Raw genomic sequence first — 23,616 nt, forward strand, 5'->3', positions numbered from 1 at the left:
TCATATAGCTAAATCTGCCAACGAATTAGAACAAACCTACGGAACATGCCACCAATCCAGAATTAGAGACCAAATATTCCAAGAGAATATACAGTGCAAGAAAAGATGATCAGGAGTTTCGAGATGCAAGGAACACAAAGGGCAGGAGGGCAGGAGGGCAGGAGTTTAGGTTAGGAGTTGTGTTTTAGGGTTTGGTTGGTCCTTGACCAACACTTGGGTCTCAGGAGTAATTTTCATTTTCATTTGTCCTTGTCCTTTTAATCTTTTTAATTTTCAAATTCAGAGATTAATAAAAAAAATTGCTAAAAAAAAAAAAAGCGACAAAATCTAGCATATCTAGCAAAGATTAAAGATAACTCATCTATTTTATAAGGATATATTGGGCTAAGTAATAGGTCTATAATGTGATCAAAATAAACGCCATTTTTACGAGTAAAATAACCACATAAGAGGATTAAATAATCATAAGTTATTTGTCAAATGCAACATGAATTAGTTACTGGTGGGCTAATTAATCGTACACACTATACAAGCCATGAGATTCAAGGTTCAGATAAAAAAATTTCCAATGACTATGCAAATGTATGAGCTAGACCAAAGAAGTTTGGCATGTTTTGAAGTATTGGAGTGTCTCATGTGACTTGTTTGATTTATTTTTTCTGTTCACAACTCTATTCAATCAAATACAATTTTTGTTCTCTTTCCATTGCCTTTGGTTGTTTCTTTTTGTTCTTGTTTCCTTGATTTTAGGCCTGGTTGCTCTGTTTTAGAAATAACTTCAGTGGTAGTGGATTACAAGAAATGATAGGTCACAAAACAGAAAATAATAAGCATTTCTAAAAACATGCTTCTTTTATACATGTATTCGATTTCGTCAAAGGAAAAAGACTCATTTATTATTGTGAAATCTATTAAATGGCAAATTTAGTTTTGTCAAGTTCTCAAAGGGTTGAAACTTGCAACTTTGCCCCTCTCCCTCTCCCCCTTGCCCCCTCCCTCTCTCTCACTCTTTCTCTATCTCTTTCTATTTTATTCTAATCTGAAACATCTACCCTTGTTTCTTGGGTCAAAGATGCTTTCAATAATTTGATGACCATAATAGCACAACTAAAATATCCTTGTGATAGATGTTGAACCATTTTGTTAATGAGAACATGCTGTGAAGATTGAAAGCATGTTATAGAAAGAAAAGAAGAACCATTCGTTTAACCAAAACATGATGTTATGCTTAAGAGTATTTCAGGAACTTTAGACACTTTTTCATTACTTTTGACAGAAAAATTAACAATCTCGCTTTGCTTGTGAGTTCAAGGGGTATAAGTATGTAAAATTTTTGTTGATGGGGTGTTAGTGGGGATTGGATAAAAGCAATTATATCAGCATCTATATTTTATAAATTTCCTCATCAAAATACGACAAAGGACAATTTATATATGCATGCATGCAAAAAAGAAGAAGACAACTACAGAAATAAGAAGACACAGGCAAGAATGTCTGGATATTGTGTGAACAGCTACTGACAGTGAAGAACAAAAAGCCAATGAGAAAAGAAAGCAAACATACCTCAAAAGAAAGTCCCTATGAGCTATATTGTTGACCCTTTGAACCTGTCTTCCCAAAAATGACATTCTCCGTTTGATAGTAACAAAATTACTAATGAAAAGCACTTCCCCCTTCAGTGAACCGCTGCCTTCGTAAAGGTTTCTGCAACATTTGCGCTCCAGGGAACATAATTAAATTCATGCGCTTCATTTCTTTTTTTTCTGGTTCTTCAAGCGGCTTGAAACCAAAGACAGAAGTCCATGTTTTCACAAGTTCAGAGACAGCAGGTATGACAAGTTTTTCAACCTTCATGGAGCACAGCACCTGACAATAGATTCAGAAATTTAACTAAGGACAAATGCATACCAGTGTCCTAGTCGCTTGACCCAATAATAAGAGATAAATGAGTGGATTTAAATCAAACAAACCAACATGCAACCAAAATTTTTATAACAAGAATATGAATCACACCTGAAATGAAAGTTTCATATGCAGGTGTGGGTCCAATATGGAGCATAGAAGGTGATAGACAATTATTATATCCAGGGAAAAGTGAGCTTCCTCAAAATATGAAATTTTTCTTAACAAGAACTAAATAACAAGGTGGAAAGCTTTATGACTAAAAGAGAGGGTCAGTCAATGTAACAATCCTGATTTTTGGTACATAAAAATTTCGTTAAATATTTAAATTTTATTTTAATTACTTGGATTTGCTACTAAAAATTTCTTTTTAATTTTAATAATCCGTCATAATTAGATTTGAGATTTATAAAATTATATCTTTTCACACCGGACAATCTAGTCATTTTCTAAAGACAAGTATGCTTGTAGAAGCACTTGTACTTTTTCCTAGTGAGTTATATAAAATCTTTAAATCATATTTCTTGGCTGGAAATCCTACTTGGCAAGTAAGATTAGTTTCTAACCGATTAGTTGGAGAAACCGAACTACCAATCCACTTAGTTACAATTTCCTAACCCTGGATGGACCTTTTGACCGTCTTTGAGACTTATGTACACCTCTCAACCCTAGTTGAACCTTTTAGACCTAGAGAGGTAATCATTATTACTTCATGTTTAGTCATTTCAACTTTACCTAGCACCATTACTTACCCTACCCATTGGATAATAATTGCTAGGGAAACTTTACCCATTGGTTAGTAAAATTTAGACTTGCCAAGGTTGACAAGACTATTCAAGCCGTACCTACCTCTTTTATTCTTTATCCATTGAGTAATAGGAACTAGAAAAATTATGGTCCATTGGATAATAGCATGACTTGACTACCTATCATTGTACCTTAGACTTGTCATGTCATGAATAGTGTGAAATGATTACGTATCCAGTGGATAATAAAACCTAGGAGAGTTAGTGACCATTAGTTAAAGCCATGACATCATGGTACTCTTGACTTGTCATGTCATGAATAGTATGACATGATTGTTTATCCATTGGGTAATAGAAAGTAGGGAAACTATTACCCATTAGTTCATGAGGTAATAGTATATGTCTCACTATACTTATCCCAACCCATGTGCCAGTGTACTTTCCCCAACTTATAGGACTGTATGCTTTCTCAAATCTATGTGTTGTCCTATCTAGAATAATCTTGACGTCACCATCATCGTTTACCCCTTTGGTTAATAATTTGGGGGGTAGTTATTGCCCGTTGGTCTATAGAATTACCTTTGGAAGCTTACCTTCATCATTACCTCTCCCTAGCCTTAAAAGCCTATTTGGACCTAACCATGTTTAGTCATTTTGAACCCTAATCATACCCAATATTCCTTTGACCATTGGTCAATAAAAGTTAGGGAGAATATTGTCCATTGGACAATAAATATTTGGCTTAGCCAATGAAGGTGTGTATATGACAAGTCAAGTCATACAAAGAATCCCATCATTTTGCTTCCAAAAGAAGCAAGACTAGCCATGCATGCATGCACACCTATGTCCTAGCCTTAAGCCTAACTATCTTAGGTTTTACTTTCCTAGATGAATATATACATGTACTTATATATATATACCTATATATGTCTATACATAGAACAAGAGAGAGAGAGAGAGAGAGAGAGAGAGAGAGAGAGAGAGAGAGAGAGAGAGAGAGAGAGAGAGAGAGAGAGAGAGGGCCGGATGGAGAGAGAAAGAGAGAAAGGCCGAATGGGAGAGGGAGGTGGAGTGTGTGATTGTGTTTTGGACACTTACACAAGCAACCTTAATAGCCCTAAGCCTATTTACTACATGCCAACCCATTCTAGTCTTCCAAAGTACAAAGCTAGCCCATGATTATGTTCTTTCTTACAAGCAACCTCATTCTAGGATTTGACAAGCCTTAAAACCCTTCATGATAACCTAGATTTGGCCTAGAATGGAAATGACTAGTAAAGGAAGGCTAGGATTTTGGTTGAAGGCTTGAAATGACCACTCAATGGAGCAAATCCATGGGAGAAAGGAGGGGGGGGGGGGGGGGGGGGGCGGCCATAGAGAAGGGAGGAAGAGCTCAAGTGTTGGCTATAAATAGCACCCCATGCCTTCCATTCAACTCACACCTTCACTCATTTGCCATTTCCATTTTCCAGACAGCTTACTGCCCTTAGCAAATCTTTATTTTTCTCCTGCTTAAAGTAGTTTTTAGAACCAACTCCCTTCGAGAAAGTTGTAGAGCACTTTGAGACCTTCAAGTTAGACCCAAGAACCACCCAATCGGTGAAGAAATGACAAAGATATTGGCATCCGAAGTTCAGTAAACATCTCGGATTTCCATTTCTAGACAGCATACTGTCTCTCCTTTATCACCATTTTTCTCCTACCTAAAGTAGTTTCTAGGATCAACTTCCTTTACGAAAGTTGTAGAGCACTTCAAGAGCTTCAATTTCGACCCAAGAACAATCATATTCGGCCAAATATTGACCGAGTTACTGCCATCTAAAGTTTGGTCCAGATTTGCGAGTTTCACCGCTCGTAGAAAACTTCCAACTAGCTTGTTCGGCCCCGACTAAGTTTCGGATCAAGGTAGATAAATCTCTACTCATTCTTCCTAGTATAACTTTAGTTATTTTTGTTTATGATAAGGCAAGTTAAAGTATTAGGAATAATTAGCAAGCTCGTTTTACAAAAATCTTGAAATGACATTACGATCATGTAGAATACTCTTACCCCTATCTCTAAATATACGTAGAATACTTCTAACCACTCTCTCGAAGTATAAAGTTCATATCTCTACTTACTTACTAAGTATGCGTAAAGGTTACTTACCTGTTAGATTTTAAATGTTATGTGTGATACTTGTATACATGAGGAACTTGAATGGAGTTTCTTCAAAAAGATGAAAAGGAAGGGGAGTATGTTGAATTAATCAACTTGTTACTCGAAATAAACATATGTTGCTTAGAATTTCTCAAAAGAAAGAAAGAACGGTTTTTCGAAAGTTAAGACTTTATTCTAGGTATTCGTATTTTGATCTTTGAATGGTTATAAGCATGATTTGTAATATAGAATTGAATGATCTTGTTAGTTTAGTTTCAAGATTTCAATGAATGATTTTATGTTTACTTTGTAAAAAAGTCCTACCGCAGAGTCTATGCAGGAGAACGAGACACGGAAATCGAGAAAATAAAAACATGACACCTAGGGTGTGGTTAACAAGAAAAATGTGTTTCAAAGGAGGAAATATTTTTGAAACTACAGAATGACCGATTTTGATGGCATTATGTGAGATGTGTGTGTGAGTGTGTGCCAATGGGAACCCGGGACGGCGGAACCATTGTGAGGATACTCGGGAACCCAGAACGGCGGAACCGAGGTTGGGTGTGTGGCTTGGTTATCCGCGAAGAGGAGCCAATGCAAATGTGTGCCAATGGGAACCCGGGACGGCGGAACCATTGTGAGGATACTCGGGAACCCGGAACAGCGGAACCGAGGTTGGGTGTGTTAAAAATGATTTTGGAAATGTTGATTTGGACAAAGAAAAGTGAAAATGGTGACACGATTTACGATGAGTCGCGTAGGAGAAACACAGAAAACCACGGACACCAATGTTAATAATGAATGTGAATGTGTTATCGTTTATTGTTTTGTTAAATTTGCATGTACTCTGTTGATTTTATGATCTATTGTTTGTAAGTTAAGGGTTAGTGGGTTTGGATATTCTATTGAGCTTTTGTAAGCTCACGGTGTTACCTTTGGTGACCCTGACATATTATATTGATGGTGACGCCGATATAATGTGTCAGACTCTGTAGATGAACAAGGTGAGCTGTACATCTTGGAGACCTTTGGAGCCGAAGAGCTGGCTAGGATGGAAGAGCAGGCGGAGCTGTAGATAGGAACCCTAGTCTACCCTCCTTTTGTTTAATAAAGTACTCTTGGGAGAATTATGTTGTAATATTGAGCTAAACTCTATTTAGATTTTCAATGAAATTGTCTTCTTTAACGTACCCAAAATTGGGGGCGTTACAGTCAACCTTTTAAACCTTACTGCAAATGCCCAAGCCTCTCACTTCTGAAAAAGCATTTTACGTGGTATCAGAGGATGCTCGTGAAATGGGTGGTACTGGCTCACTGGCCGAACATGCTATAGCAGTTGAAAGCCCTCTTCCCTAAGGGTAGTTTGTAACTCTGGTCTCTCCCTCTAAACCTTTTTTATTAGTAGAAAACAAAAGAGTACGCTCATGAATCATGAGCCTGATAGACTGTCACCAATTCAAAACACGGAATATGGCCAGTGCTAAAGTTACACAGTCTGCATTTTACAAGAAACTGTTACGAGCATTTCTGGAAAAGTTTTACACCAAGAAGGCATATTCCAAGGAACACCAGATCAATCTGAACATTTACTAACACAAAAACCAAACCACACAATCAACTGGGTATCCCTGGAAAGTGCAAACAAACCAACTTATACCACCAGCAACTAATGTCAATTAAGTGCTATAATCCAAAGACCAAAAAAGCCACTAATTTTCAGAACAAGACTTGGACATCGCTAACATGACATGAAGTATAAGGACTATACAAATCATTAGAGTAACCTAATGAGAAAAGTTTCTGGGATACCCCTCTGCCCTTCATGTACAAATGCAAATGCAAGCCCTGATATTACACTTCGTCTTAGAAACCGCAGACAGCTCTTATGCTATTCCAAAATTCCATCAAAATATCATATATAGTAGCAGCCATTGATAGTATAACCTTTAAACATGGCATTCTTCAAAGATTTCCCAACCCTGTGCTTCACCAGCAAGATTCAAGTTCCATTTAAAAATTCCATTTTCCCTTGGCAAATGACAGTAGAGCTGACCCAAAAAAAGACATTCAAAAAATAAGTGGCCATGAGATTCCATTCCCCTATTACATTGGAGACACTCAGAATCAAGGATGAAACCCCATCTTTGCACATGGCTAGAAAACCAAATCATTCAGCATACAATGCCTAGAATATAGGTAATATAACAAGTAACATCATGTTTGTAGGTAATTCAAGAAGCCTATAACTGAATATAGGTACATAGAGAATTCATTTACAAGTCACCTCACGTTTAGAGGAATGTTTAAGATCAGTAGTTAAATCAACTGGAGTTCACTAGGTGAGACCTCAGTGGCTTAAGTCTCACCCCTCCATTATTAGACATTGGGTGGGAATATAACAAGTAAGCTTGGCAGTGTAAATGCTGTTTGAATGCTTGGGAGCTTCCATGAGACAACATATTATACCATCAGCGATGCAAGTTTACCACCACCATTTATACCGCCCTGGCAAGCTGGGAAACCATCCACCCAGTTTTCGTCTCAATCAAATTTCTTTAAGTGGAAATTATGTTCTGTTCTAGCAGCTCCACCATCACCCCGATAGAAGTCAAGCACTTGAATCAATAAGACGTAGAAACATCAACCACTCGGTCTGAAATGAAGTGGCATCTTCATGTATTACCAATAATGAAATGAAACCCCAATATGATCAAATATACATCTAAACTAGAACACTATAAAATTGTAGAAACCCTCTAATGAAAAGTAATTAAATTATATTTGTTGGGCACTAAAATATCATACTCAACATACCGATTCAATTCCATTTAGAAGCTGATGACACATCCCTTGACGCCGATAAATATACCGCGTCCCAATAAATGGCAGCTCTGCTAAATGATTCCCATGTATCCTATTGGACAAGGTAACAGACATAATAACATCGGAAGAAAATAAAAACACACAATATGTTCATGTCAGAACCTCAGCAAAGTCATTTTATGGCAGGTCTAGGAGCAACTAGAAACAGAAGATTTAGAAGGAAGGCAATGTAGCACCTCTTGGATCACATAATTTCCTTGGTAAGTTCATTAAGAAACAAGGATGAGACTTGTTCTGCTAGTTAAAAAGTTGAAAAGAAGGTGACAAGCGTCTTCATGCATGTGAAAATTCTTATCCTGCTGATGCAAATGAGTTGTACTTTTGGTGCCAATTAGTTTACATTAAGCAAGATCAATCAACATAAGCAAGATGCGTTTCCATTTTTTCCAACCCTTTTCAATGGTAATTGTCAAATGGAGACTAAAAAAATTGTTGATTACCAGCTAAGCAGCTATCACTTAACCGTATTCTGAGATCTAGTACCTGGAAAATAGTGTGCATACACACAATATTTGGAATCTGACAAATCTCATAAAGAGGAAGCGTCATTCATTGGAACAGAAGCTTAAAAATTCTATAACAACGATCACCTAGCCAAATATATAATGGACTTATCTTTAACATGAATTGCCAAAATGTGACTGATACACAAACTTTTAAAGTAGAACTGCGGTTAAGTCTTTTCGTTAAAACTGCAAGTACATTTTCCCCTTTATTACGAGATTGGATTGAATGCGAGTACTAGAACGTCATTTGGGTTGGGATGCTTATCTTATAATCCAGAAAACCTAACCTAGTTTAGTTAAAAAAATCCAACCCACCAACTGTGTACCTAATCAAACTAAAATTTTTGACGTATACAAAAATTATCTTTCCCTCATCTAAGAAATTGTTGTCTCCAATGTTAGCTCTAAAAGGAAAGTAAAACACCATACTTCACATTTCTAGAAGATATATGGACCACACTGCCTTGATCCCAAGCGAAAGGCACACGTTCATAGAAACACAAATCTTCTAACACATGGAAGAAACATCCCTACAATTCCAACAAACCTAGGAAAACTCTGGAAGACATTCAAAAGCAAGAAACTGTGAAGACTTGCTAGAAGTTCTCTAAAACTTATGATTCATCAAAAAGTAAGCATCACATAATCTCTGCAGAAGCAGGGAAACCTACGCAGAGATGCCTACAAGGTAAACTCAAAGCATGGTGTTTCAAAAAGTTCAATTATCAGTGGAGGCACTTCGAAATTTTGTGTCACATAGAAGAAATTCTAAGGCACCTATTGAAGTTGAGCAGAAAGCAAAAAATATCTGGGAAACCTTTTGGATTCCCAAGTCTGATATTGAATTACAAAAAAAAAATCCATAATGGCAATCTTTAAAAAGACTTTCTGCTTGTTAATTGAATTTTCAATCACCTTCATTTCTTTCAGAGTTCAACTAGACAGACGTCATTTGTTTTCTTCATGTGATAAGAATGCTTGATTGCATAATTAATATTTTGTTTTACTTTATCTAGCAGTATTTCCATGTTGTGATTGCAAGAAAGGCCAACAAAGCCTCAGCTATATAAATCATGCATACATCATTAATTAAGTAGATGAAAATAACAGAGAATTTTAATACCAATGATTATGAAGGATAGTAATAGAGTGATAAGCCTAGTCCTAGGCTAATGGCTTATGGAAATAGAGGCCTGTTTAATTTTGTATCTTTAAGGTTATTAAATAATGGAAATCAGAGTCAACAACTTCTTAATATGCCAACGACATTGTATTGGAACGGCAGATAGAGGTTGCAAGTATAACGGAGACTAAATCCAGTAAATTGATGGCGATGCAGGTAGAGAAAAACCTTATGGATGCCACCGATATAATTTCATCACCCTTCTCAAGTATAGCAGTGAAGAACCCACTGTAGTTCAGCTGAGGAACATTTGACCTAAGAACAATTTTTCGGAAAGAGAAGGATTTCAGGACTGTTGGGTGATATAATGGCAAAAATTTAAGCACAACTAACAGAATGAAGGATTACTTAGCACAACTTAAGGTGAACCAAAAAGATCAAGAAGAAAAACACGGCATGACAACCATCAACCGAAAAGGACAAAGAAAACCCTAAAAGCAATAGAAACCAGATAATCTACATATGATCACAGTGGATACCTCTCTTGCAAAAATGCCAACGAGAGCGCTACAAAGTCCATATAATAAGCAGATCAAAAGTTGGAAAAAATAGTTGCATAAGTAATCACTTTTCTAATATCTTATTACCACCTGGAATTCTTTTGTGCTAATTGTCTGCTTTAATAGCATCCATTCATGTATACTGTGGACGTTGATGTAATAAGTAAAATGGGGTTATCTTTCTTGTAGAATGTTAACAAGTAACGGTTAGCATTTTGCAAGTCAAAAAATATTGGATTTGTGCCACCTCTGTGAAGTTTTTGTAGTTTACACTTTACATTAGAAACTGTTTCTAGAGTTCTAAATTCAATTGCTATATTGGCTACAAGCCAGTTTTGCATGACTCTTCTAGCGTTCTACTATCCTTTTTCCTAATAAAATCTCATCATAAAGAAGTCATGTATCAATGAAATGGTATCATGCTAGGGACACTGAGAATTTACACCAAACCGAAACTGCTTTCCTAATAAAATCTCATTATAAAGAAGTCATGTATCAATGAAATGGTATCATGCTAGGGACACTAAGAATTTATACAAAACCGAAACTGCAGCTCCCTTCCCTTATCCCCTCCTATCAGTTGTAAAAAGACAAATAACAATGCGTGTGTGGTTTTTTGGTTTCAATATTCGATGTCCTCTAGTTTTCCTAATTGACATATTAACTACAATGGAATCATATGGATTAAAAAGGTGCATTCACATACCAGTGTCCATATCAAATGATATGTCACCATTTCATCATAGTATGGAAAATTTTGATCAGTTGAGAGAGGCTGAGGAAGGGGGAAAAATGTCGCTCCAAATAAACAGCATATTGTTTGGAGTTAAAGTACAATACATGGCACCTTGAGTTCTTGGGAAACTTGCATATTAAGTACCCAAAAAAAGGAAACTTGCATATTCAGGAAGCATAACAGGAGATGGACCTATGACATAAAAAAAGTCTAATTCTGTCAACAACTTTAGCATCATTTTTCCAATGTCTAGCTAGAGAAATATTGACACAATTTTGGTCTGTCTTAGTTTCATATAACACCTACAAGCGAAAGTGAGGACCAATAGTTGATTTTCAAAAACATTTATTTGCTCAACAAAAGCATCCACCTTCATATTTCGAAATACAACCAAATAAACAAAACAAGGTCAGTTAATCGATTGAAAGTTTGTAATCACTACATGCACAAACAACCAAAACCAACCTAACTCAAATATTTGCTTCATTATCATTTACAAATCTTCGAACACAATTACTTGATAGGACAAGGTAAATACCAGGGCTTCCAGCGAAACAGAGTTAATGAGTGCTCACCCACAGTTATAAACAATATTAGGAATGAGATTAATTCCACTTCTTTGGTCCACAATTGGCCAGAAACATTCTTCCATAATAGATAATGCAACAGCTAACTTGGAGCATTCAATTTCTGGAGCAACACTAAGAGATTGATCTTGGCTAATATCAGAATGGTGAAGAAGAGTCCATGAAAATCTGTCTTCCAGGGGATGGTTAATCCCACGAAGAACCTGTAGCTGCTCGTAGACCTAGTGAACAAGCATTACGTCCATTCAATAACCACAAGGTCCACTACATAGAAGACTTTGAAAGATATACAACTCAACTCATAAAGCCCCTTATAATAAAAAAAAACTCATAAAGCCAAAATCCAGCATCTGCAAATTGGCTATGTAAAAAAAGGAAAAGTAAGGATGAGGCAAAATACACTTTGAAATCAAAACTGAAGGATAATTTAGCACAAACAGAAACATATATAATGGAATTGGGACAATAATTGTGAATTGAAACATATGCGGTTGGTTCAGCTGACTGTGGGATCAACATAGTGTGTCAGAAGACTCTGAAGAACCACCGGTCACGGTGAAATCTATTTTAGCTAAAGAAGTGTGATAAATGCTTCAAAGTAAAGTAAAAACTATGACTACAATCAACGTTTCTAGGTTGTGTTATGCATTAATTATGAATACCATTTGATTGGTGAAGGGACGTATGGTTCCATAGGATGAGAAAGCATACCATACAAATAGTGAGGGAATTATTAGCATGAGGGCCCCCAAGTATTATGATCAGTCTCGAATATGTAATACATCTACGATTCTACATATTGTTGCATTCACATAGCGGCGAGTGGTCCCTCAATCCCACAGGATTCATAATCTAATCCCATGATATGAGCCGTCAAAAAAATGGCCCTATTAGGGCAAATTTTTGTAGTCGTCCCTCTAGTTTTACAGTTGTCTCAATTTCGTCCCTCTAGTTTCAATTGTCTCAATTTCGTCTCTGTAGTTTGTTTTACATTCCAAATTGGTAAAATCGTTAACACCGTTAATGAAACTAACTGAAAAAAATTATTAAAAAATTAAGTGCTCCAATTTTCAATCCGTTTGAAACCAGTGTGAAGATCTTATTTTTTTGATCATTTTATCCTAGATGATCGAAATGAATTTTTGGCTCTAAGCCCTTTCAACGAGCACCCGAAGACTTTCAACAAGCACCCGAAGACTCCTTATTTAGTTTCAGAGCTCTCTTAAGGTGCTCACTGAAAGGCCTTAGAGCCAAAAATCCATTATGACCATTTAAGATAAAATGATCAGAAAAATAAGATCTTCACACTAGTTCAAATAAATTAAAAATTGAAATACTTAATTTTTAATTATATAAACGGTGTAAAAAATTAAGTGTTCCAATTTTCAATTTGTTTGAACCAGTGCAAAGATCATTTTATCTTAAATGGTCATAATGGATTTTTGGCTGTAAGGCCTTTCAATGAGCACCCTAAGAGAGCTCTGAAACTAAATAAGGAGTCTTCGGGTGCTCGTTGAAAGGTATTGGAGCCAAAAATTCATTACGACCATCTAGGATAAAATGATAAAAAAAATAAGATCTTCACACTGGTTCAACTGGATTGAAAATTGAAGCACTTAATTTTTTAATCATATTTTTCCGTTAGTTTCATTAACGGTGTTAACGATTTTACCAATTTGGAACGTAAAACAAACTATAGGGACGAAATTGAGACAATTGAAACTAGATGGACGAAGACAACCGTAAAACTAGAGGGATGACTACGAAAATTTGCCCGCCCTATTATTGATCTCTCCTTCACATATCAATTATCAAGTTGAATCCACTTGCAACCTAATTGGGTTAATCCAACTCTGCGCATCGATAAGATCCTCGTATTCATAATTCAACTAGAAAAAGGAAGAAGATATCACTTCACTCTCACTAAATTTGTCCCTTTCTAGTAATATAAGTGGGTCCAATTAAGAGGCATTTTGGGAAACAAATGACGCCATTTAACTATGTCTTTCTTAAGTACGAGCAAGATCACAATGTCACCTTTCCACTAATCACCCGCCTTTATTTGTGGTTCGTGCTTTCAACTATCAATGACCCTTTGTGTTTTCAACCGTCCTGAAGTTGTTGCACTGCCTTTGAGGAATTTAGGACTGAGGAATGAGAAGATTCCTAAACTCAGTCATTCAGCATTAGTCCACCAAAATCCGACTAACCAACGCAGTAAATTAGATACAATAGGATGATAAAACATTGTAAGTTCACCTGAACAATTTGTGTTAGAGAGTTTGATTTCTTTTGTTGAAAGTTAAGTAAACTAGTTCCAATAGGATGACAAACCATGGTAGTTCATCAAACTGGTGTATTACTATCATCGGAACCTTAATCCAAACCAAACCAAACCAAACCAAACCGAGCCTTGTGTCCCAATCACTTGGGGTCAGCTACATGAATCTTTTTCCTCCATTGAGCTCTATCAAGGGCCACTTGTTCACACAAACCTACTATACTCATATCGTTGCGCACCACAACATCTAATGTCAATTTAGGTCTACCCCTCTCCGTAGCATTGCTACCCAAAACTATCCTATCCGCTCTCTTAACTACTGCATCTCCTGATCTATGATAGACATGTAACGACTCGGATTTTCGACCCAATTTTTTTTTAATACAAATTTATATTGTTTAATTCCTAATTCAATAATTAATTAGATTGAATAATTAAAATATATTATTATGTGTACAATTGATATTATTTGCATTATTGTATAAGATATGTATTTAAACTTTAGATATACAGGAAATCAGTGATTCATATTCATCTCTTATCTTTCCTATCTAAACCCTAAGTAGAACTCTATTCAAACTAACTCTCCACTTCTCTCTCGTATCCTATACATACACGCATCCAGATACATTCTCACCATGTACATACATGCGTCCACATACATTAGAATTGAAAACCCCTCCAAATATGGCACTTGTCCCCTATCTTTTTATCGTTATCAGTATCACTCTCCTTCCTCATTCCACCACTTTTACACTTATCCTCTCACCTTCTTGCTATCTTATTCTCTCTTATTATACATACCCACATAAATCCAAAAATTGAACACCAGTATATTATTTCACTCTCAATTCTATTGTTGAGTCTAGAATAAAGAGAGAGAGAGAGAGAGAGAGAGAGAGTTGTGGCCATAAGTGTGTGCACACCGTGAGTTTCGTGGGCACACTGCTGCTGCGGGCCCTGTCGGAGTGCCGCCGGACGCTGCCTCGAGATTTCAAAACCACCATGGCGATCTACAGACACCATACAACACTTATTCGGACTTAGAATCGCGTTTGAGGTAGTTTTCCGGAAACCCGAAACTTAAATCTGCATTTTAATGGAGTTAAAACTTAGATTTAAAGTTTATTGAAGATGATGACTTGCTGTTAAATTGTTAATTTATTTTTAGTTCTGTTTATATTAAAATTCAGTCCGGTTGTGCTGGAATGATTAGTGTTATACTCTGTGAAAATTTATGATCGTTTAACAAGTGTTTGATTGTGAAATTATTATTGATAATGCATTGTTGATTTGTATTTGAGTGGACGTTTACGTGTTTAATAAATTATTGGGGTAGATAAATGTTTATGAAATATTAACAAGAATATTTTACTAGTAAAAATTTATTTAGATTGTAAACAAGAAATATTTTAGATTATATATTAGTTAATCTTTAACTCTGATAAATATTGACTAGAATAGCCTCGCATAATTTTGTTGTTATGAAAATCTCATATTAATATTTAATACAGTTAGTAAATACTAAATTTAGCAATAAGTATTTTCCAATAAAAAAATTAGTTTGTAAAATCTATGAATAATATGACAGTTAAAGAAAATGTTTAAATAGTAAAAATGTTTTATAAAATTTCTAAACGAGAGAAATAGACTTAATTTTAAGTGTAGTAATTAATTGTTTGACTAAATATTATTTTATTACTCGCATGATTAATTCTATGACATGATTAATTTTATCGCATGGTTATGTGTTAGTACTTTTAGTTGAAATGTTGAACAGTGTGATATTTTGTTGTGGCTGTAGATTGGACAAATAGGTTCCCCGGGTGGTTACGAGTAGTGAAACATGTAGACGATGATAAGTAAATGGAAAATGGTAAAGTGTGAGTACTGTGTGGATTGTGAATTGAGCCATGGCGATGGCAAGGGTAACCTATGGGGCCCTATGTTGAAATGGATTACCTGCGGGGCCCAGTGTTGTGACACTAACGTATGATACGTCATGGGAAGTTTCTCTTCGAGGAAGAGAATGGGTCCCATGAGACGGTTATAGTTAGTGAGATGCTAACGTATGATACGTTATGGGAAGTTTCTCTTCGAGGAAGAGAATGGGTCCCATGAGACGGTTATAGTTAGTGAGATGTTAATGTATGATACGTCATGGGAAGTTTCTCTTTGAGGAAGAGAATGGGTCCCATGAGACGGTTATAGTTAGCGTGAGGTAGTGGATGTCCGACCCTAATGTACGATACGTCATGGGATGACTCGATCCTCTTGTTATGGTCTTAAGTGAGAACATACTCGGTACATAACTTAGATGCGCTCACCTAGGACCCTGGTGCAGGACAAGCAAGAGGAAGGGTGGACCCATGAGACGATTGTAGTTAGTGGATGTGGGAGGAAAGGATCTCGCGGAGAGCATCCTTAGATTACATGTAAGATGATGGATAGTAAAGAAAAAGACGATGTGTTATTATTTTGTACCTTCGGTGTATTATGAATTATTATATTGTTGATCTGCATATTGTGGTATTGGGTTTTAGGATTTCTACTTAGTGAATTATCACTCAGGATACGTTTGTATCCTGGCAAATCGTTTGCTTCGGCGTTCAATTTGACAGAGTGTGCAGGATTCCACAGTGAAGCAGTTGATACAGGTGAGACCCCTGAAACGGAGTTTGGGCCAACATTGCTTGGAATTTCGTGTCAAAACTAGAGTCGCTCTGGAGTTGCTTTTGTTAAATAAATGTACATAGATTTTTGTATTATTTTGAAATTGTAATTTTTGTATAAGGATAAATAAGGGCCTAATAGTTTGTAAAATTCAGTGTATTTTAAAGTCAATGTTTCCGAAATCCCTTGAGAAATCGGGGCGTTACAGACATACCCAAATTACCTTAGCCTATTTTCCCTTAACTTCTCTTCTATGGATGCTACACCTACCATCTCACCAACCATTTCATTTCTAATCCTGTCTTGTCTAGTCTTACCACACATCCACCTTAACATTCTCATTTTCGTTACATTCATCTTGTTCACCTGTTGTTTCTTCATAGGCCAACATTCTGTCCCGTAAAGCATCGCTGGTCTGATGACAGTTCCGTAGAATTTTCCCTTCAATTTCATGGGTACCCTATTGTCACACAATACACCAGTAGCGCTCCTCCACTTGAGCCACCCCACTTGGATCCTATGGGTCACATCATCGGTAGTCTCTCCATCTCTACTAATAATTGAGCCTAAGTACTTAAAATGATCACTCTTAAGTATCTCTTGGTCTTGGATCATCACTCTTTCTTCATACGCACTGTTGGTACCACTAAACTTGCACACTATATACTCAGTTTACTCATACTTATCCGAAAACCCTTTGACTCTAATGCTTCCCTCTAAATTTCTAGTTTCGTATTAACACCTACAGCGATTTCATCTACGAGGACAATGTCATCTGCAAACATCACACCATGGGATATCCTCCTGAAATTGTCTAGTCAATTCATCCATAACTAATGCAAAGAGGTACGGGCTCAAGGCTGACCCTTGATGCAATCCTACAGTGATTGGAAATTCACTCGTTTCCTCTACTGGTGATCGAATGGTAGTGACGGCACCTTCATAAATGTCTCTAATCACCTCGATATACCATTTGGTCACTCCTTTTCTCTCCAGAACCCACCATATGATGTCTCTAGGCACCCTATCAAAAGCCTTTTCTCAGTCTATGAAAACCATATAGAGATCCTTCTTCTTTGCTTTGTGTTTTTCTACCATTTTCCTTAATAGGTAGATAGCTTCCATGGTTGATCTTCCAAGCATGAACCCAAACTGTTTCTCTGACACTGTAGTCACCATCCTCAAGTGATGCTCAATAACTTTTTCCCATAACTTCATCGTATGACTCGTCAATTTAATACCTCTATAATTGTTGCAGCTTTGAATATCCCCTTTATTCTTATAGATAGGGACTAGAATGCTCCTTCTCTATTCGTCGGACATCTTCCCAGTCATAATAATCTTTTCGTCAACCAAGTCACCCCCAGGTCACCTAGACTTTTCCACACTTCAATAGGGATACCATCTGGTCCTAAGGCCTTACCCGATTTCATCATTTTCAAAGTTTTAACCACTTCAAACTTTTGTATTCTCCGATAAAATTCATATTCTATATTCTTGCCAGGTACATACTGTTCCTTCCCACCAAAGTCTCCTTCATGTTTCTCATTTAACAACTTCTCGAAATACGACTTCCATCTATCTCTGATCACCTTGTCTTTCACCAACACCACCGAATCAATACCTTTTATACACTTAACTTAAGAAACGTCTCTAACTCTCCTATCTCGCAACTTAGCAAGTTTATAAATAATTTTTTCTCCATCTTTACTATCGAGTCTAGCGTAGAAATTCTCATAGGCTTTCAACTTAGCATCCCTAACGGCTTTCTTAGCTTCCTTGCTAGCTTGCTTATAACCTTGAAAATTTTTCTCATTCCGGTCCTTGTGCCACTTTTTAAAGCACTCCTTCTTGACTTTTACCATGGTTTGAACCTCGTCATTCCACCACTATGTCTCCTTAGAAATTGGACCTTTTCCCTTCGACCCCCCAAAAATTTCTTTCAATATTCTTCTAATACCGTCAGCTATGGTATTCCACATATTGTCACTATCGCCTTCCGCTCCTCACCATACTTCTTGAGACATTCTTTCCTTAAAAACCTCTAGTTTCTCCCCTCTTGGGCCCCACCATTTAGTCCGTGGGCATCTAGTTTCCTTTCTTCTTCTAATATTCCCTTTGAGACAAATATCTAACACTAAAAGTCTATGTTGTGCCACTAGACACTCTCCGGGAATATCCTTACAATCCTTATCATTAACATAAGGAATAGAATAACAATAGTAACTTCTCTGCTTTTAAGTGCAGGCTTGAGGTTAGACAACACATTTAAGGAAAACCTACACCAAATTTTTTTTTTATCACTAGGGAAATTTAACAACTAAAACAACTGGGTAATATCAACAAAAGTTTAAGTACTTAAGTTGAAGAACTAATCAGCAGTTGTAGCAACCCGGATCCACAAGCACCTCTATACTCAAAAATAACAAATCTGTTCTTTCTTCAACTCATACTTAGAAAATAAAATACTTTTATCTTCCAAAATCAGCATAACAAACTAATCCCAAGATTATGTACAATTTCCTTCGTAACTTTACAACTGTTGCTCTAAATAATTAAGACAACCAGTGAGCCTAAACGCCATGCACACGCTCTTCCCGTGCTTCCGTTCTCGCACCTGCAGAGCAGCCAACTTGCAACACAAACCCCCCAGGAAGTATACAATACGACGAGAATAGATATGCTCACAATAAATGAGACCAATCAATTAGCGACACAGAGTCAACAACAATTCACATAATACGACCTCATATCAGGTCCTCCTCAGTATATGACCAGTGACCGACCTCACTTGCCACACCCAGCCTATAATGAGGCTTCTCGGGCCATTAGCACAGTAGGCAACTTCACTCGATCACATACTAAACAGTTCCACGGCACCCAGCCCCCATACATAACACATAACTCAGCTCCAAAAATGAATTCAGATGATTCAATAAATAGCATATCGATCGAGTAGAATTCAAAGACAGGCCAAAAAAATACTCTGGAGAATTTTAGAGCATATTATATACTTCCTGGCTTGGGTACCTTAATCTGCCGTAGACCTTCGCCATCGTGCTCCGAGATCACATACAACATCGTAAAAAACCTTTCCTTACAATTCCCACTATTTCCCGGCTCCCTCTCTCTGAAGCCCTTTTTTATTCCTTTTGTTTTATTGACAAGGTGTACTAGCTTATGTATTTACCATATATTAACTCACCCCTTACATGCACACTTGCACGTGTAGTGCTGCTTAGGTGTAAACCCCTCCTTCTCATGCACGTGTACTAGAATTAGGAAAATACCTTTGTCCATTTGAATTAATATATCAAGTACAGTATATCCCAAAAATACTTGTAAAACTCATTTTTCCTAAGTACGGAGTGTTACAGCAGTGATCCTGCACCTCTTTACACTTCTTCCCACAAAATGATGGACAATTGGAATCAGCATGTACAACGCCCTTCCCCTGAACAAAATTTTGGTGATCTACAAAAGGCAAAAAGTATTAGTGTCTAGGAGAAAATGACCATCCCATGCAAGAAACAGATAAGTATAGAGCTGAATAGACAATTGAGAGTTGAAGACAAATTTTCAGCACTATGACAAGTTAGATACATTTTTGCTTGCACAAATGGCATCTGAGTAATGCAGAAACAAGAGTGTCATTACTCTGATCCCTCTGATAAGAATCTCCAGCAATCATCTCACAAAACTTGCAAGAACAATATACACAATGCCAGTCACCAGAGGGGACCTTCTGCAATGCAAAGGACAATGGTTACACCTTTTACCAACTAAACAATGACTGGACCAGTAAACAGAGATATATCTAAGTCACCCATTTGGGTTTGAGGGGAGAGAACTCAAAATTTTCAGAGGGCCTTTATTGAAGGACTTAATTTAAGTATTCTTAATGGGCCCAGACTTGAAGGTCCAATTATGCAATCGTGCCACCTTAAGAAAAGCAAGCCCTCTCGGGTGGTAATGAATAACAAGGTACCACAATACAAACCTGGACATTCGATGAGTGAAAGAATCACAAAGGCACATCAAAAAAGTTTGTGCACCTAATCTAAATCACTCATATGTATACATGTGCAAAAAAGTTTGAGCAATGCAACCATACTTGGAGATTTAAGCAACTTCGATGGACAGTTGAAGGACAACCATCACAACAGATCAACTCCCCACCATCTCCGCACATGCTGCACCTATCATCACTTGAATCATCACAAAAAACATAATGGAATCCAATGCATTCCGAACCTTTATGTTTGCCCCAAGAATATAGCAGGTACTGTAACAAGGAAACCCCAGACTCTCTTACATATATGTTTTGAAATGGTTGACCGAGTTTACTTCCCGCATGAGACTCAAACTCCGAAATGCTGATGGTTCCATTGCAGCAGTCACACCAAATGCCATCTCTGGTTATCCTTCCTTCAACAGATACTCTAGTCCTCATAGCTTTCTTATATTGAACCTTCCCAAGAACGGGAATAGTACCTAAATCAATCATCCACGAGAGAAGACTGTGTGTCCCACCACCATATACTATCTGTTTCGGTTTCCTTTTCAATGATTTCTTTTCTACCCTGAATAATTTGCAGAATTCCTCCTCCGTTATTGGAACGAATGTCGAACCACTCCTACTATCAGCATCGCAATTTGGATTCTTTGTTGGAGAACTTTGCAAGCCAAGGTACTAGACTGGCGACCTTTTCCAGCGAGACTGGCATACACATAATCGGAAACGTAATCTTTATCAAGCGTTTTAATCATACTAAACAGTTTTTCTTTCCAAAAATGCAAATCTCTAGTAATACTAGTACCCCTAACTTTTTCCTTGTGCTTATTCCTTTTCATCTGCTCCTTTACAACAGTTTTCTCACTCGAATGATTACCATTTTTCCTCGTACCCCTTTCCTTCTCTCTCTCAGAGCCGATCACCTTGAACAGTCCTTTTGCATTTTTCATCGACCCAATTTCCTTCTGTGATCTCTCGGATCCAGTCACCTTGAACCGTCCTTTCACATTTTGCTTTCTCCTTGAAATATTTTCCCCATTCTTGCCCATATCAAATTGAATGGTAGTTTTGTTTGAAGCACCAATTACCCTCTTCCTCTTAACTAGTGTAAGTCCAGCATCAACCATTTTTTCACCTTTCTCCTTTGCAAAATCATCCCTTTCAGAAAATATGAACCCCTTTCCTGCCCCTTCGTGGTGTCCCACTTTTAGGACTATCTTCTGTAATATAAACCTCTTCATTAAAGTCCATAATTTGAGACCCATTACTCTGGCCTACCGTTTTACTATTATCTAGAGAAGAAGGCGATGAATCTTTAACATTACCCAAATCAGATGAAAGTAAAAACGTGGGTTTCTTCTGATAATCATTCTTCTTTTGACCTGAAGCGACATTGTTACCTTGTTCCGTCATTGTATGTTCTCTGAAAATCTCTAACGCCTCTTCGATCACATGCAAGAGCTCTGAGAAAGACGAAGTTTTACGTAGAGAGCAGAGCACAGTTTAAAGACTTCAATTGAGAAATACCTTTGGCTGTGCCTGGGTCCAGCTACCATGCCCAAAGCGGTTTTGGGGCATCATGCCCCAGAATGATTTTGACCGTCTGATCATCTCACTTGATTTTCAACCTCTGATTTTGAAAAGGCCCAACCGGTTATTCTCTCTCCCCTCTCTCTCTCTCTCTCTTCATTTATGACAGCTGGATTCGGGGTAGTGCTATTTGCACAACCGTTGTGTTGCTGTGTGCGTAATTCTGACCATCTAGATGTATTTGGGCAGTCTAGATTTTACAAAAAACTCTTCCAAGGAAAAGTTTAACTTTTATGGGGAAGAGTTTGAGCGAATCCTGTCCATTTATTACAGCAATGGATGGTTAGAGATTAGTTGTGTGTAGCACTTTTGAAAAAATTAAGCGGCTCAATTTTTTTTTAAATTTGTTTAAACTAATGTAAAGATCTTACTCTTTTTGTTCCAAAATCTTTGGTCTTTTTTTATATTCGCGTTGTCATTTAAATTCTTATATCTCTCAATTTATGATATCTTTTATAATTTTGAAAAATTTGTATTATAGATCTAATCGAAAACTATCAAATAAGATCTATATTGAATGTTTTTGAAAATTCATATTGAAGATATAAGAGTTTAAAGAATGACACAAATATCAAAAAAGTCCAAACATTTTGGGACGGAGGGAGTATTTTTTTGATTATTTTATTCTAAAGAGTTATAATTAAATTTTAACTCTAGGGCTCTGGTTAATTAGCATTAAAAAAAGTCGTAGAACAAAATATCTCTTGCGGCTAACTAATGAAAGCCATAAAGCCAAAAATTAATTATGACCTTTTAGGATAAAATGATAAAAAAAAAAAATTCGCACTGGTTCAAACAGATTAAAAATTAGAGCACTTAATTTTTTAACCATCTCTAGACGGTTATATTAATTAAAAATGATAAAAAAAAAGATTTTCGCACTGGTTCAAACAGATTAAAAATTAGAGCACTTAATTTTTTAACCATCTCTAGACAGTTATATTAATTAAAAATGATAAAAAAAAAAAAAGATTTTCGCACTGGTTCAAACAGATTGAAAATTAGAGCACTTAATTTTGGCTTTAGAATTCCTGTTAGTTAGCCCTAAGAGCATCCATAGTGGAATAAGCAAAACAAAAAATTGTTAAAGTTAGATCAAAAAAGTGTTCATATTGGAATAACCAAACCTAGCAACCTCTTAACAACTCATCAAATTTTGGCTCTTCAATAATCAAAACTAGCAATATTTTGTCAATAACCAAATTTTATCTCAATCAAGTACACCAACATTACACAAAAATATTTTCTCTCTCTCAACAATGTTTTCAAAAAATAATTTTAAAAAATTGTAACTTTCAGATTTTTTTTCTGTTTTTTTTTTCAGAAACTTTTTTTTTACAAAAACCAAATTTTTCAAAACTTTTAGAAATTGTAAGTAAATAAAGTGTGTTTTTCAAAAAACTGTTTTTGAAATTTCAAAACTCTTTTATAGAAAACTGTTTTTTACACAAAATCTGTTTTAAAAAAACTGTATTTATAGTTTTTAAGATTTCAAAATTATTTGTGTAAATACAATTCTTTCAAAATTTCTCAAAATTGTATTTATAATTTTTAAGTGAACAAAGTGTGTGTTTTTGAAAAACTGTTTTTTGTTTCGAAAAAATATATTTTTTGAACTGTTTCTAACATAAACTGTTTTTTTTCCTTCAAAAATTGCTTTTTCAAAAAATATGCGTGAAATATATGAAGGGAAAAAGTTTGGAGGGCTTATTAATTTTGATTATGGGATTTGACATTGTTAACTTTAGCAAACCTCTAAATGGTAATCAAAATCTGATATGGCATGTTTTGATTATTTACATTTTCTTATTCCACTACTCATGCTCTAAGAGATAGTTAGCCCTACAACTTTCTTAGGGCTAACTAACGAGAGTT

The 23,616-nt window shown here is 36.3% G+C and overlaps 1 protein-coding gene across 1 annotated transcript; it reads right to left on the reverse strand.

Annotated features, from left to right (window-relative positions):
* Nucleotides 1-1,482: 1,482 nt before the first annotated feature.
* Nucleotides 1,483-21,762, reverse strand: LOC131321175 (increased DNA methylation 1-like). Its single transcript, XM_058352180.1, has 10 exons — nucleotides 21,705-21,762; nucleotides 21,430-21,614; nucleotides 20,866-21,371; nucleotides 20,251-20,812; nucleotides 19,740-19,881; nucleotides 19,528-19,610; nucleotides 11,171-11,403; nucleotides 9,528-9,614; nucleotides 7,602-7,701; nucleotides 1,483-1,866 (listed from the first exon to the last, which is right to left on the reverse strand). Exons 1-10 carry the CDS (start codon nucleotides 21,760-21,762, stop codon nucleotides 1,654-1,656), a joined length of 2,169 nt encoding a protein of 722 aa, XP_058208163.1. The 3' UTR covers nucleotides 1,483-1,653.
* Between the last annotated feature and the right edge of the window lie 1,854 nt (nucleotides 21,763-23,616).

This window comes from Rhododendron vialii, chromosome 3a (assembly GCF_030253575.1).
Source record: "Rhododendron vialii isolate Sample 1 chromosome 3a, ASM3025357v1".
In the NCBI taxonomy this organism is placed as follows: Eukaryota; Viridiplantae; Streptophyta; class Magnoliopsida; order Ericales; family Ericaceae; genus Rhododendron; species Rhododendron vialii.